This window comes from Dipteris shenzhenensis, chromosome 1, assembly GCF_047967505.1.
Source record: "Dipteris shenzhenensis isolate YYH24624 ecotype China chromosome 1, Dip_SZ_1.0, whole genome shotgun sequence".
Taxonomy (NCBI): Eukaryota; Viridiplantae; Streptophyta; class Polypodiopsida; order Gleicheniales; family Dipteridaceae; genus Dipteris; species Dipteris shenzhenensis.
This window is the reverse complement of record NC_141596.1, coordinates 54795000-54812138: the sequence shown is the minus strand read 5'-3', so window position 1 is coordinate 54812138 and position 17139 is coordinate 54795000. Positions and strand designations below refer to the sequence as shown.

General features: G+C 43.1%; 1 protein-coding gene across 1 annotated transcript; it reads left to right on the top strand.

Annotated features, from left to right (window-relative positions):
* Positions 1–13908: 13908 nt before the first annotated feature.
* LOC147906051 (uncharacterized) lies at positions 13909–15502 on the top strand. The gene is made up of 2 exons (XM_087376227.1): positions 13909–14218; positions 14572–15502. The coding sequence occupies exons 1-2, from the start codon at positions 14063–14065 to the stop codon at positions 15196–15198; spliced, it is 783 nt and encodes a 260-aa protein (XP_087232353.1). The 5' UTR covers positions 13909–14062; the 3' UTR covers positions 15199–15502.
* The last annotated feature ends 1637 nt before the right edge of the window (positions 15503–17139 follow it).

Here is a 17139-nt window from a genome sequence, read left to right as displayed (position 1 = left end):
ATCTTGGAACCTAATTGACTTGAGGTACATGTCATGAGCACTTTCTTCATTATGTCTCCACATAGGTTCCATCCACCTTAGAGTGCTCCATAGATCCTGAGGTACGCATGTTTTGTCATGATATCAAAGCTTAGGTCTAGTCTCCTACTGATCCAAAAGGAGGTCACCCAGGCAGAAGCAATTCTGACCTTTTGCAATGCAGGTCTGACTACTACTAGTCTGGCAGTTTGTGTAGCCTAGCTAGACCTGCAGCCACATGGCCCAAAAGGACCAGTGTATGATGAAAATATTGCAATAATAATGGCACCACTAAGGGGCCAAGCCATTCCATGGGTGCTACTTGATGTAGGGCTCAAGGGTCAACATCATGTCTAATGATATGCATCAAAGGCTTGGATTCTCCAGTTGGGAGCTAGCTTCGTCTACTGTGAGAATGGTAAATCAACGGTGTGTACAATTGATGGGCCTTCTTCACAAAATGACAATTATGATTGTAGACCTCACTTTCATAATTTCCATGATCATTCTAGGGGCATCAGGAGTGTGTACCTCATTGTTGGGCAAGATTTGGCTCTGGTAGGCATGTGTTAAGCAAGACTGGCCCTCTAACTCGATCACCATCCAAAAGGGGAAAAAAAGGGCCAAGATGTTAGTAAAGGAAAAGTAATAGTTTAGATGGACCTCCAAGCCATAGGTTGTAGAAGGATTCAATATGATTGACGAGGATGATGATGACAAAGAGGAAAAATATCTCAAGAACAACCCAACCTCATCAGCCTCTTTGAAGTAGATGTAGTGGGTGATCCTCAACACATACCCCTTCTTGCATGAGAGGATGCCACATTGACGGTCAAAAGAAGAGCCCACATCCAGTGTCCTAAACAAAGCAAACATGGAAGCCAATTCTAATATCAATGGGCATATTTAGGCTAAGCAGACCTTTCAACACAAAGCTTTAGCAGTCCCAATAGGTCAAAGAAGATGACTTGTCCGACCTCAACCTCAGCACAAACTCTGACCCATGGATAGTCTGGTCAGTTCCTACCTTATTGCAGGATTTTGGTGAGATGTTTAGAACCTACTTGGCTCTGTCATTGATGTCTTCATTTAGATTTATACTAATATGAAGGATAACAATCCTCAATTCTATCAGCACTCAAGGATGACACAAAGACAATTTGATAGCAATGGTATTGGATGAATCTGAATTACACCACGAAGGTTAAAGAAGAGATTGAAAAATTGTTGCAAGTGGACACCTAATTGACTGAGCTATCTGGATCTCCCTGATAGTCATTGTATGTTAACTACATTAGTTGGCAAAATTATTTGTCGTAGAGCCAGGAGTGTGTCTTGGAGCCCAAACGAGCCCATGATGGTTGTAAAGAATGATGAAAGAGAGTGGTATGAAGATATTTTGCTTGTCCCTCCCTTCAAAAGGTGGCATGTATAAAAGGCGAAATGGTTGACTTTGGTCTTCACTTGTTGGTTGCACACATTGGAATACAAGCTCTCCTCCTCCTCTTTGGAGAGTTCTCTTGTTCTTTTCATGAATGCCATGCTCTTTTCTCCTCTTCCCTTCTTCTTCTTCCCCTCCTCCTCTACCTTCTCCACTCTCATCTCCTCTCCTTCTTCTTCTCCTTATGGATTCATGCTTGCAACAAGCCGAGAGTCGCTAGAGTGACACAAGTGGACAGCATTTGCATGCATTGCTCTCAACCCAAAGTAGCTTAGAGGAGTACCCCTCAGAGTTCGTGCAAGATTCCCACGACACGTGAGTCACCACCGAAGACCACATTTTTGGCATCATTCCTGGGGAGTTCCAAGTGCACTTTTGCATTGGATTTGCCTCTCTCATTACCCACCCATTGCCCAATGCTGAGTTTTGTAGAGAAAAGTTGTTGGTTTTGGTGTATAGGAAGGTGTGAGTAAAAGAGAGGTGTTGAAAGTCATTTGAAGTGATTTTGGTGTTTTTTTAGTGTTTAAAGTTTGTAAAAAGGTAGATCGGGTGATTGCTAAGGTGTGTATGATAGCAAATCCCAACAAAAACACTAAGAAATGATGCTAGGAGTGATTTTCAAAGTAGTTTGAGAGGGAAAAACTATCACTTTTTCCAAAACACCCCATTTGTTCTTCAAAAGTTGTTTTTTATTGGTTTTTGCATTGAGTAGGTAGATTGGGTATTGTAGCACCCCCCCCACACAAAAACTCTTGAGCAGAAACTCTAAAAATCAAGGAAATGCCCAAAAACCAGTCTGCAAAAGTGCATGTCTGTGTGTCGTTGTGTTAAGCTTAATGCAGTGACTCCTCAAGTCATTGCTATAATAATGCAGTATTTGTTGCATTAAGTGAGTCATCGCATTAATCAAGTCACTGTATGAAGAAGTCATTGCATTAGCCAGTAGCTACGTTATCCAATAGCTACATTTGCCAGTCATTGTGTTATCAAGCTGCCGACGTTATCCACTCGTCGCATTAATCAAATCACTACGTTATCAAGTCATCGCATTAATCAGATCGCTGTTATATCTGACCCGCTACATTATCCAGGTCCCTATTATATCTGACCTGATGTGTTATCATTAACGTAGCAACCAAAAATTGGCAGTTGAACAGTTGCAAACATAGACAAAAATGATGAAATTTCCATGCAAATTGCATTGAAATAAAGGCCATTTAAAAAAAAAAACCATTGGACATTGTACTTGGACCTTGCTCTGCAATGGCGCAAGGAAGCCACAAGGGGCTGCCACCCCTTGACCCCACGTCAAAGAGGAATCAACTTAGAATCGGGGCCTCAGCTGTGCAGATCAACACATGCACTTGAGATTAGGAAGAGTCCTAGGAGCTAACCTTGGGCCTGAGGATAGTGCCTCAAATACCCTCTTGTCAATCTACACATCGGCTCTACATCCTTAGGGTTAGCAAGCTCAAAAGTCGGTTCTTAAGCCTTACACGAACCACCACAAGGTGACTTGTCTAGCTTACAAGAGTCCATAAGCCTAGATGGAGACACAGAAGAACCCACCAATGTTAGAGCCTCAACGGCTCCAAGCACTAGCCCCTCACCATCCTTAATGATCCCAAGTCTCCTACCCTATCTACAACATCTAGATTAAGGGAAATCTTATCATGGGTAGACTTAGAATAATAGAACCAACAAACGTGCTAAACCCATTTGCTAGGGAGAATGGGCTGCCAGTGGAACCTCATGTGTCAACCCAACCATTAATGTCCAAAGGAATTAGGGAACCAAGTCCCATTATATCTACAAGCAATCAATCATGACCACGTCCTTCTTTAATGAAAGCTGCAAGTCATATAGGGGTGAATTTGGCCCCAGGCTTCCCCAAGAGTTTCAAATGCTAGAACAAAGTTGATAAAGGAGTAATCCAGAAGGTCGAAAACCTCCTACATATGAAGTCCCATCATTTCTTAGATGGCCTTAGAACATAGAAAGGTATGCCGCCATACCCAAATACCGGCCCTTATATGCCTATGTCTAGGGTGAACATGCCACTCCCCATAAGAGCTCTTGACCAGCCTGATAGGCCCAACCAATCCCTCAGCCTTTTAGTTTTGATAGTTTTGGACAAGTTTTTGAAGATGATGCTACATAAAATGCTACTCTAGCATTTCTGGTTTTTTGAAACTTTCAATAACTTTAGTACAAGTGTGGCTTCAGTTTTGTTTTGAATTGCTAGACCTGGTTTTGATTGGAAAGTATTCATTTTAGCCACTTCTATGAAGCATGTAAGAAGAAGCATCCTTGTTTGAAATTTGGTAGACTTTGCTACATTAAATGCTTATATTTTGAAGCATTTCAGTTGTTATTCTAAGCCCTATAAGAGAGAAGACACTGCGCAATACTTGGGTTAGACCCTCTCATGGCTTGCTTATGCAAAATATGTGAAAAGCCAAAACATGAAGCAATGTCTTGTTATGCTACAAAGGATGAAAATGCCAACCTGACTTCCTTGTTGAAGATTGCCAAAACAATGGTTGCCAAAAAGGAAGCAACTACAAAGCCAGAGATGTACCCTCTCATGGCACTTTTATTTGACTCCAAGTACAAGAAAAAGATGAAGGTCAGATACCTAAGATATGCTTCTCTACACAACTATGGAGATGACAAGATAATTGTTCTCTTGAAAGATATGATTTTCAGATCCACTTGTTCTATCATAGTACCATCTTATAAGGCACTAGACACTGCCCATGTGGTAAGACCTTGCCTTGACTTGGATATTTTGCCTCCACAAGATGAGGCATCCTTTGAAGATTATGCATTTTAAATCGTCTCTATGTATGCTCCAGATCTCTTTATGTCAAGGTACTCAGCCTGGATAGTCCTCCAAAATGAATGAAATAAACTATTGTGTTTTTGTGTGTTTTGTAAACACCTCTGGTCACCTTATGATGTAGGCCATGTGTATGTTTTGCTCCATGGTACCTCTTGCAGACATTGTGTGCATGTACATGCAAGGGAGATAACCATTGGAAGGTCTTTTTGTATCCCTTTTTGTTTACCTTACACCCAAGGGAACCCTTGCTAGCATGAGAACCTAGCCATAGATTAATCCTTGACCACCAATGGCATGAGAAACTATGAGACTAGATGTATCCTTGACATAGCCTGAGGCATTCCCTTGAGGGGGGGTTTGATGGGATATCTCAAGGTGTATGCCTCAGGCACACCTTATGTTTCTATGTGTGAGCGCTAGAGGCACAGTTAGGTGCCCACAAGCACAGTTAGGTGGTGGAGAGCCACATAGGATGATTGAGAGAATCTAGGAGCAGATTGAGGAGATGATTGTGGAGCTCTGAAGTCATCAGTGATGTCAGTGAGCATGTATGAGGTGCCTACTTAAGGACCTCACTCTTCTTCATTCCATAATGCAAGTAATGCAAGTATTCTGAGTTTGTTTCCACTCTTTGCTTTCCTTTCAGCTTACCAACAAACACTTGATGATCTAGGGGATGTAGACAAGGTCAATGCTTTTGGCTTAAACCTTGCGGGCAAAGATGGACAATGGTTAAGAGAACTGAGTCTGTAGGAGAAAATTAAGTGGGACACATTGTGAAAGTACTTCATAGTGGGGTTTATTCCCAGTTGACCCAAGTGGAGTCCGCTCAACCAGCTCTATGAGGTCAAGCAAAAAAAGGCCTGGTCTCTTTCGAATTATATTGCTATAATCAAACACTTGAACTCCCCTTGTGAACCTCATGAGAGAATGAGTGATGCAAAATATTGCCACGCTTCCTCATAGGTTTGTGGGACTACAAGCTTCGTGACTATCTTTTTATCATGAATCCCAGATCGTTTGAGTTGTCCAGCAAGGTTGTTGTATGCTTAGATGACAACATGAAAGAAAAGGCCCAAGGAGGGAAGACCACATCCGCCTCTTCAGAAGTATCCGAGACCTTGCAGCCTACTACTTCAAGCGAAGTCAAGGAGACAACCCCTCCCACCAAGGATGTGAATATGGAGGCTGGCTACTAAATCAAGTAAGCTGGCAATTGTAAGGAGGGATGGCCAAGGAAGCCCCTAGTAGCTCCCACCTATTCCCAAGTCATGATAATGTGTGGTGTGGGATCTCTACTGGGAACCATCCAACCAATAATTGCCCTCGCCTTCTAGCCAGCACTCTATTGTGCCCAATTGGAATCATTAGACATCACAATGTTGGTATTCTAAGATCATTCCCCAGCCAATGTGCTAGAAACAACCACCTCTCACCTGTCTGCACCACCAAATTTGTCCAACCAAGGACAATTAGGAATACAAGGAGCCACGCCTGCCATCCTAGGGCAATTTAGGGATCAAAATCTCCCATTATTCCCACCCATACTGGGACCTCAACCCCCACCACCACAAATCACTCCCATGAATCAAGTATTGGTGGAGGAACTACCCAGTCATTTGGCCTACTGCAAGTGTCCGTACTAGGTCTGACATTAGCAGGATGTCATCACCTGTTGTTCCTAAAAGACATTGTGCATTGGGTGTGGAGTTGACCACCTCTATGAGGATTACTCAAGGCAGAGACCAGCAGTGTTAGCTACTACACCTAAGAATGCAAGTCTGAATCTTCTCAGCATTGAGAAAGGCCAAGTGCCCTCAGTATCCTTACACCTTTAGCAAGGAACTCCATAAGCAGGCCAAAAGAGATAAGTCTAGCACATCACAACTAAGAGAGGCAGCTGGAAATGCTAAACGAGCCACTAAGATTGGAAAGGGCCATGATAGGGTCATCATCCAGGATGGGTCTCTGATGAAGACACTACCACCTTGGCCACATCATCTTCTTTTGGTGGTACTTCCTCAAATGGAGGCTTCCTCTCAAAGAAATCAAGGAATCACTAAGGACCTCTATTCAAGGTAGTGCCACAGTGCTTAAAAGTTAGGATGAATATCCAACCCCTTGCTAGAGAAACAACACCTTGTTAAGGCGCAAAACTTGGTACGTGAGTGCCAAGAAAAGTTTGAGCAAAGACTCAAGGAAAGCAAGGGAGCTGATATGATCTATCCAAGGCAATAGGAAATCAATAAAGCCTCTTAATCCTTGCAATTTCCCAAAAGAGTGGAAGAGGAAATTACCTCAAGCTCTTCAATAGAAGGCTCCACGCTAATTCAATGGATTTTTGAAGAGGACCCTGCTTGGCAACAACTAAAGGAGGATGACAACATGTCCTTATATGGCTTAGAAGAATCAAAATCAATAGGCAGGGAACCTATCACTCGGCCTCGAGACATTGCAGGATTAGCATCATTCCTATCCACTAAGATCAAGATGCCCATTGCGACACTGTTTACAGGGTAATCCCATTCTATGGAGAGACCTCTCGGATTGGATGAATGGGCAAATAGTAGCTCCTCAGTCCACTGATCCTCAGATAGTTGAGCACCCAATTGACCCCTAACACTTTCCCAAGGTACCTGTCAACAAATTGGGCCAGTACTTTGAAAGTGATGACACCAATGCAGTACTTCCCATCTCCTACCAAGGTAAGAATGTGACTGCAATCTTGGATGGAGGAGCTAGAGTAAGCATAGTCACTAAGAAGTGCTGGACCAAGTGCAGACAATCTGAAATGGATAGCACAAACCTTGTAATCAAATTAGCTAATGGTGCGATAGCTCAGCTGGTGGGAGTCTTAAAGGATATAAAAGATTAAGACCTTTGGTCTGGCCTACCAAGTGTGGTTTGTTGTAATGGGATTCCCCAACTAACTAGATGCTATGACATCATATTGAGTAGAACTTTCATGCAAACTGCAGGATTGGTCCACCACTAGAGCTCAAATAGATTATATTTACATAAGGATGAGCAAGTCATGAGGGCGAATCTCCAAACTTGGAAGGCTCACCCTATGTTGAAAAATCTATTTGCAGTTGAATCTGGCACCACCAATAGGTTGATATCGGTAAATGTATTCAATTCTTATAAGGAAGAGGACAACAGAAAGAGTCCTGAAGACTCTTGGTGTGCTCCTTTACTAGAGTTAGAAGAATCAACAAGTTCAATACATAAATTGGCCACAATTGATCTGCCAAGTACGAAAGGAACTCAATTTATGCACCTTGACAATGATAAACCTACTACCATTAAATCTTTTTACACCATAAGAGTGGTAATACCTAATTGAGTTGAACATGCAATTGATAATTTCATTGATACTAAGGAGAAGGAAATTACTCCATCTCAACTTTGGGTAGAGTTGACATTCACGGGTGCAACATGTCGAATACAGGCCATGGCAGATTGGCAAGCAAGCAATAACCTCATCTCTTGGGAAACATTAAAACATCTCGGCCAGGTACTCCTTCAAGTTTGTGATTTTGAGATTCAATCCACAGGAGGTACCTCAATTAAGGTTATTGGTCCTTTAATGCTAAATGTTTCACTGGATAACAGGAGCCGCAATTCTTGGTAAAAGTTGTATGTAAGACACTTATAGAGGGTTGTTTAGTGATGAATCAAGATGTGCCGATAACTATCAACCAACCCAACATTCAAGGATCAACATCGTTGTCTACTTCCATCTCTCAACCTCCACCTCACCAACAAAGACAACAAAGAAGAAGAGCAACCAAGCAAGTGTGGGTCCAAAAGGTTCTACTAGAGGCCCAAGGGTACTTTGAAAGTGAAACATATATTTGGGTTCCACCAAAACCTTGACATCAAAAGCCACCCCATCATGTTAACAACAAACCCCGCCATCGGAGAACAAAACGACACCATCGAAAGAGGAAGGTACAATACCGTTGGATTCCCACAAGACTACTAGAGGCCCAGGGATATTACCTTGGAAACACTTATATTTAGGTAACCAAGGTACTTAGTGCAACAAATGTACCTCCATCATCTTCAAGTAGCAACGACAATGTGGTAAATAAAAAGTAGAAGAACGAGACCAAAGCCTGAGACCAAAGCCTCAAAAATTGTCATCACCAACAAATGAGAGGCAAAACTCAACTTTAGGCCTATTGATTATGAAAAATCAAGACAAAGATTGGAGAGTAGAACCACAAGAACCTATCTTGAAAAAGGTAGAACCACAGGAACCTGCTTGCAAGGACAAGGGAAAAGCACCAATAAAGGAGGATCACACACGAAGAACATCCTCTACCTTCGGGCAGTTACACAAGACACTGTTCCAAAAAGAGAGACAATAACGCAAGAACCTACTCGACCACCAGTCTACCAAAATTACTTTGAATTCATTACTTCATCTTCAAGGCAAATGGCAGTTACACAAGAACCTGTCTCCAAAAAGGAGACAATAACACAAGAACCTGCCATGAAAATAATGGAGTCTACTTTGGGAGCTACACAAGAACCTTCCTTAGTACAAAGTTCAACATCAAGCTTTGTGACAGCTAAACATGTCACACCAACCACTGCCAGACACAGTGGAAGTCACACAAGAACCTTCCAATGAGAATGACAAATTATTTTCACTGGCAACTTTCTCAAAAGCACCTGGACTCAACAAAAACAAAAGATCTCCAAGACACTACAGTCTTACTCACATTTGCTCTAGAGGACATACATCACTTTAGTATGGTGAGACAATGGAAGTTGAATAGGCTAGAGGATGTAATTGACAAACGCACTAGAAATATGGGATTAGGAAGGGCTACGCAAGCTCAAGGATCTTACGATGGCAATGTGGATCCATTTGGCTCAAACAAAAGTAGTCTTGTTGGGGCATAATGATGAAAGGGAGACACCACTAATAGCTTTTGTCTTGTATTTTGATGGGGCTTTTAGTTCTTCACACCAACAAGGAGCCAGGGGGATAGTCTTGATGAATTCTAAGGTCAAGAGGTGTGGGCAAGAGGACAAGAGCTTCTAGGTATCACAACTAACAATGCAGCTGAGTATAATGCTTTGATTCTTGGTTTGGAGGGTTGTGTTCAAAGTCAAGTTAAAGAATTGGAAGTAAGAGGAGATTCTCAGCTTATTATAAAGCAAATGCAAGGGAATTACAAGACAAGAAGTCCTCATTTGAAGGAGCTTAATCAAAAGGCTATGGCACTATGTAGTCAATTTGATTTTTGCGAGTTTGTTCATATAAACAGAAAAGAAAATCAAAGGGCAAGGCAACAATAGCTCAAGGCCTTGAAAGGTTTGGCCACGAGGAAATACAAAACCACTCATTCAGTATGACATTCAATCTAACTCCATCGCAATCGACCCACAAGAACTTACTGTGACAAAAGATACTGGATCCCTTCACAACACGTTGCTACCATGGTAGAAGCTCCTCACCAACAAAGGTCTAAGGCCAGTCAAAGACACATCAACCCCCAGTATCCCAAGGCACTCCTCCACATATGAAACAACAAGTGATCCCCTACACCAACAACTCTACAGGATGAGTTTGATTGTAGGGTGAATCTAATGACATACAAAAGGGGTTTGGATGAGTTTCTTGTGATCCTCAAAGATTTGTTTTCACTTTCATTTACTAACCCCACCCTTCATCAGCTAACTCCAACTCTCCCTCCTCTTTTTATTTCTTCTTATTCTTCTTCTAGTACACACTTAAGGATTTGAGCCTCCCAATGTAATATCGGATTTAATTTAGAGGACTTTCCTACAACCCAAAATGCCATACACCTCTTTAGCCATAGTCCTCATTTTAGGAGTTTGTATGGTGTATTATTAGACTCCTCTTGATTTGATGACTCAGACAAATAAAGCTCCAGATGCTACCACAATCTTATTGGGCTCAAATACTTCCAAGCAAAGCCCTTAATGAGATATAATCCATAAAATGGATTTTGAAAGAACTTCAAAGCAGAGAAGCAAGAACAAATGTCATGCAAAACTTCGGACTTACAAACATGGCAAGTCAAAGACATAGTATGATGAGAATCCAATACAAGTCCCACTCAAATCAAATATGGGACTTAAGGAGGAGCATGGGAATGCACTTTACTTACTCTGCTAACACTAACACTACTAGGACCTTACATCAACCCCTACTAACACCTTCTTCTTGCTAACTTACACCTTAGATTCTTCTTTTTCTTTTTCTTCCTTTGAAAGGGTGCAAGTACTAAGGCCTAATCCCTCCACCATTGCATCACTCATGCTATGTCATGCTAATTACAATGGATCCAATGCTACTAGATCTAATATCCCATCTTCCCAGCAACAATTCCATAGTAGAGGATCTAGTGAAGACCTATGAAGCACTACAAATGGAAAAAGTTCACATGAGTGCACATTAGGAATGATCTTCATCGACATCACTCCAACAACCATGACCTTTGCACGATCCAGGGGACTGGATTGAGAACAAAAAGGGGGGCATGTTAACTACATTAGTTGATAGAGCTAGGAGTGTGCCTTGGAGCCAAATGAGCCCAAGATGGCTATAAAGAATAAGGAAAGAGAGTGGTATAAATATATTAGGGTTGGCCCTCCCTTCAAAAGGTGGCATGTATAAAAGGCCAAACGGTTGACTTTGGTATTCACTTGTTAGTTGCACACATTAAAATACAAGTTCTCCTCCTCCTCCTCTTTGGAGAGTTCTCTTGTTCCCTCATAGTGCCTTTCGTGAATGCCATGTTCTCTTCTCCTCTTCCCTTCTTCTTCTTCTCCTCCTCCTCTCCCTTCTTCACTCCCCGCTCCTCTCCTCCTTCTCCTTATGGATTCATGATTGCAACAAGCCAGACAGTCGCTAGAGTGACACAAGTGGTGCTCTCAATTCAAAGTAGCTTGGAGGAGTACTCCATCGGCATTCTTGCAAGATCCCTACGACGCGTGAGTCACTGCCAGAGACTACACATCGTAATTAAGAGAAACAACAAGTTAGGAGTCTTCATGGACTATTGTAGGCTCAAGGCTACAACGGTGGCTGATCCCTTCACCATAATCCTTCTTGGATTCCATGTTGGATTCGACTGATCCCACAAGATGTACTATTTGTTAGATGGGTTTAGTGGCTACAACAACGTTTGCATGGCTTAGGAAGATCAAGAGAACATAATATTTATCACCAAAAGGGGGTTCATTGCATCTAATGTCATGACATTCCGGCCTCAGGAATGCATTGATGGCATTCTAGCAGCCTTTGGAGGAGATCTTCAATGAGTACTTGATATGATTCTTGTGCATTTTCTTGGGTGATTTCGGTGTTTTCAATGATCATCAAAGCACTTCTATCACTTTGAGTTGTGTCTCAACAAATGCTGTGCGGTCCAACTACTGCTCAATCTTGCTACGTGTGCTTTTCCTATCTATATAGCAGAATGCTACTCGATCACACTATTCTCAAAGATGGGATCACCCTTGATCTAGCCAAGGTATAGCAGGTTTGCAAGACTATCTGCTCATCTATGGGCAAGTAGTTGGCCAAGCTTTTGGGCCAAGCCTGGAACAGTTGGATGCTCCGGTGCCTCATGGACGTAGACAAACATTTTAATGCCTAGGTCAATACAATGCCCTTGGTGTGGATTGAGAAATGTGACCACACTTGTGCACTCCACACTCTCTAGCAAATCCTCCAACATTACTACTTTGAGGATTGCCGACCCATCGATGGCACCTCTATGGGGCTATGCCATCTCCCCTCCTATTGAGGCATGCATGTTTTGATACCTTGCTATCTACCACATTTATAGTTCATCCTTGTTGCCTAAGAGGGATCGCTTGCATCTAATGACCAAGACATCATGTTGATGGGTGAAGGATCAAGGCTCTCAAATAGAGTTGCAATAAAAAATGTGCATCGACTTTCTAGTTGCACTATACAGGTAGATTAGATCGGGTTGAATTGGCTAGTAGTTTTGTAGTTAGGAAATAACTTGAGAACTAATGCTAGTGCCAACCTCAAATGTTGTAGAGAACCCTTAATCCCTTATGTATGATCAAGGGATGGTCTCGTCCCCTACGAGGTAAATATTTTGCAAAACAAGGAGCAAGGAATGCCTTTTGGAACATGAGTGACCCACTTATATGGGGGATCGGAGCACAAATACATGTGCATGCACATGCAATGTGCCCTTCTACTAAACCATGTAAAGCTTCTATATGCATTCTGAGGCCCATTAAGGTTGCCCAAATTAAATAAGTGTTAAAGCATCTGCATAAGCAAGTAAATGCATATTTTTGAGCAGCGTGCTTTCTCTTTCCCCTTGGTATGTTGTGGGCATGCATGTGTGTGTGAACATATAGATCTGAGCATATGATTTGTGTTAACAAATTCCCTCCTATCTATGGGATACAAGTTTTGAGGAAGCTCATGTTATAAAATAAGAATGCTGTGCACATGAGGCTTGCACTATTTTTGCATGCTTGTGGTTTGTGTTAGTTGTGTGCATATGTGATTGGATATACAATTCTGAGCACATAGTTTTTGTCAACAAATTCCATCCAAAGTATGGGAAAGATATTGCTATAGGGTTACAAGAAGATGCTGTTGTAAATACAAATGCTTTGCAATATGAGGTTGACATATTTTTTGTGTGCTTGTCATTTGTGTTAGTTAGAACTCATATGAACTTGGCAAGTACTTCCTAATAATGAATTCAGGTGGTAAAATTATGCATTATAGTTTCCAGAAAGTGTTTTAAGGCTTCCATAATTGAGCATGAGAAGGAAAGGTTTACATTATAGCGAGGAAAGTGTGTGAAATCACATGAGTGCTTATAAGCTCCACTATGCATGGATCAGGAGGATGGGGCAAAAATGAGCCATTTGGTGCTAGAAGTGCAGAACTGGAAAAGGGAGTCACGAAAGAGGCAAGTTGAAGAAAGAGCAAAGGTAGTTTGAGAAGTATACCAAGGGAGTCAGGTACAAGGAAATGTGAGGGAAGAAGCGACGGAGGCACGGAGGAGGGAATGAGGGGAAGGGAGATGGGGAGGAGCAGGGTAGGGAGGTGGAATTGTGGAGCAAGATAGGAGAGGAAGGGGGATAGACACTCGAGAGGAGGTGAGGGAGTGAGGCAGGCAGGCAAGCTAGCAGGCAAGTAGGCACGGAGAGGCAGAGGGGGGCACGAGGGAGAGAAACACACACACACACGCAGAGACACACACAGAGACACACACACAGAGAGAGGCAAAGCGAGAAGAGATGGAGGAAAGTGTGAGGCAGAGGTAGAGGCAGAGGAAGAGGCAGAGGCAGAGAGAGACACAGGCAGCATGAGCCAGCAGGAGGCAGATGAAGCCAGGAGGTGTAGGGAAAGTGAGGAGGAAGGAGGTGTGGTGTTGGGGGGGGAGGGGATGAGATGGGAGCCGTGGATGGGGGGAGATCGGACGGTGAGAAATCAAAAGGGGGGGGGAGGATCGATCCAAGGAGGTGGGGGAGGACCAATAGGAAGCTCGGATTCAGACAACAAGTCTTGTATGAAACAAAAGGGAGAGTTTAAAAATAGACCTTGATCATCTTCTTCCTCATCACTATTTTTTTTGAACCCAAAATTTTCTTCTGCAAGCTTTCCGTCCGCCATAGCCAGATCTCCATAGCCATCTTCTGCTTTCTTTGATCTTCTTCTTCATCTTCTCCTCCCCAACCTCTGCTGAATTTGCTCCCTCGCCATCGCCATGGCCGCTGCCGAGGTCGCTGCCGCTCCCTCCGATTTCAAGAAATCGAAGAAAACTAAGTCCTCCACCCCCAAGAAGACCAAGCCTGCTTCCTCCGCCAAGAAACCCCCCTCCAAAGGCCCCAAGCCCGAGCCCGCTCACCCCTCCTACCTCCAGGTTCGCTCTCCTTCCTTTTGCTCCCTCGCCCCTGCTTCTCGTTTTCGTCCTTTTTCTTCCTTGTCTCGCGCTCGTTTCCGCCCCTGGTGCTCGAATTGAGCTCCCTTTTGGCGTCGTTTTGTTCCTTTCCCTCTTGCGAGGGTTTCGTCTCCTGGTCGTTTTACGCTTGCGCGATTTATCGGTTCAATGTAGCTTCGTATCGGCTATTTTGGTCTCACTCTCGTCATTGCTTCGTGGCTGTGTGTACAATTATCTGTATCTGTTCGGATTTGCGCTCTGTTGCGGATTTACTACTGCTTCTGCTTGACGTTTGAAACCTCGTAGGTGCATCGGTCCTTGGATTTCCTGTGCAGATGACTGTGGAAGCAATAGTGGCTCTCAAGGAACGCAATGGATCCAGTCAGTATGCTATTGCGAAGTATATCGAAGCCAAGTACAAGGGCGTTTTACCTGCGAACTTCAAGAAGGTGTTGTCTGTGCAACTCAAGAATCTCGTGAAGCAGGGCAAGCTGGTGAAGGTGAAGGCCTCGTTCAAGTTGTCGGAGGAATTGAAGAAGAGCGCTCCCAAGGCTCCCAAAGCCCCGAAAGCGATCAAGGCCCCGAAGTCTCCCAAGCCAAAACCGGCAAAGGCACCGACTGCTCCGAAAGCTCCCAAGGCTCCTAAGGCTGTCAAGGCCCCGAAGCCTCCCAAGCCAGCTAAGTCTCCGAAGAAAGTGAAGGCCCCGAAGTCCCCGAAGCCTGTGAAACCTGCTCCCCCGGTTTCTCCTAAGAAGGTCGCTACTCCCAAGAAAGCTCCCACGCCGAAGAAAGTAGCTCCCCCGAAGTCTCCCAAGCCTACCCCTAAGCCTGTGCCAAAGTCTCCTGCGAAGACCCCGAAAGCTAAATCTCCTAAGGCCAAGTCTCCGAAGCCGAAGCCTGCTGCGAAATCTTCCAAGGCGAAAACATCAAAACCTGCTGCCAAGAAGGCCAGGAAGGCTTAGGTCTGCGGTGCTAGGGTAAGGATTTAGGGTAGTGTTTGGAGAATGGGGTGCTTCCCCAGACAGAAACTTCCGATTGTTTGCCTTGCACACAGCATCAAGGCTGTATATATTGCGGTTGGCCCTGATAGATCCATTTTTTTGGGCTGTCTGTAGCATTTTGTTGAATGTACAAAAGTCTTGTTTCTACAGAAACGCGGCTTCGAATTTTCGGTGGACATCGTTCTACGGCTAAAATTCGAGTGGGTGGTGTTGTATGACTCGATAATTGGCCAAAAGCAATAGACTATTCATTTGGATCGCACACTTCTAAACCTAATTTTGCAAGGGAACTTCAAATTTGGCTTTTTAGGTTTCGTCGTTTGCGTGAAATACGAGATCGATGAATGTATGACGTTGAGGCAGCCTAGTATTATCAGCCGGGATGAGATTATTCCGTGAGTGTTGCGGATGGATATTGCGTTGCTATCATGCTCGGGAGGGGCTTGTGAGTTGTAAATGATGAAACGCGTGGGGAAAGAACGCTTGATTTTTGAATTAAAGTTGGCTCAATGCTGTACGTGACGATTTGGGATCGCGGTGCCAGCCATTGGTTCCTAATTTGAGATCGCGGTGCAAGCCATTGGTGGCTTCGAGGAAACGGTGAGTCTTTTTCGAGCGGCAACCGGGAAAAAGCAGAGTCACGCGCAAAATTTTCAAAACGCTTCCCCTGCGGAAGCGATTTGAAAAGGCCATATTTTCTGCAGCGTTGGAGAAAAGCTGCAAAGGAGAGCAGAACAAATGCATGCTTCGATTTTGGAAAATAGATCGTTTCTGCATTTTCCCCTCACTGAGCGATGGAAAACTCAGGATCAGGTTGCACCGTTTGTCTCTAATTTGTCGGCGTTGCTAGTTTGGCAGTTGGCTGCTATATGCTGTTTCCAACGGCTTTCTCTGTATTTCACTTTCGATACGGGGTCCACTCCCATCATTGTCCCTTCGTTGCCATCCACGTTCTTCCTTGCCTTTTCATCCTTAAGAAAGACTCCTACGTCACTAGCTTAACCCATTAAACAAACTCAATTCTATATATGCCCATATAGCTACATGATGATTTCAAGCTATCAATGATATTGGTTCGTTTAAAAAAACAAGGTGAATGACAATATCATTTATAAGGCTTGTGCCTAGAATCTAAAATACCTATGAAGGAGATGAATTGGGTTTGCAGCTGGAAAAGAGGGTGGAGAGATGATAAATTTAGAGATCAATTGGGTTTGTAGCTTTGAAAAGAGGGTGGAGATATGACTCATGCACTCACACACACACACCCACCTTAACCACTAGGCTAGGACTCCATTGGCTATTATGGAGGGTTTTTAGAGAAGAGAATAGTAAGGGGATAATAAATAATCCAAGACTTTAAAAATTAAAAATTGATGATTTTTCTTTTCTTGGGAATCGTCTTCACTGAGATCTACCTCATGGTAGGTAGTATGTGACTTGTCTAGGGTTATAGGTGAATAAAATTGCAATCATAGCCATGGTAAAATAAGAGGCCTATTGTTAACTTCAAACAAAGCTCTAATTGAAGGTTTGAAAAAAAAATTTGACGTGTGGGAAAAATTATGTTTATACTTGCATTAATTGGATCATACCAAAGACACAAATCAAACCAAAGTGTGTGAAGCTAATTGTCAAGGGCCTTGACCAATGGAAGAGAAATCTTCAATGTTTGATCAAAGGCCTTTCTAAGTTAGTTTAGAGTACTCAAAACTAATGGAAATTGCACAAAAAAGGACATGTAAGCATTCCACAACATTGAAAATGATGTGACAATTTCCATTGAACACATGGTAGGGTTTGACATGTGCACGCCACTAGATTGCATTGCCTTGTTTGAATCATGACGTTGTTCTAAATGACCTATTATTGGGGGGAAAACTACCTCTTGATGGCCCTTGT

Excerpts from the sequence above, each read along its gene's own strand:
- LOC147906051 (XM_087376227.1), top strand. The coding sequence starts at position 14,063 with ATGGCCGCTGCCGAGGTCGCTGCCGCTCCCTCCGATTTCAAGAAATCG. Across the intron at positions 14,219-14,571 it reads CTCACCCCTCCTACCTCCAG|ATGACTGTGGAAGCAATAGT; the intron begins GTTCGCTCTCCT and ends TTTCCTGTGCAG.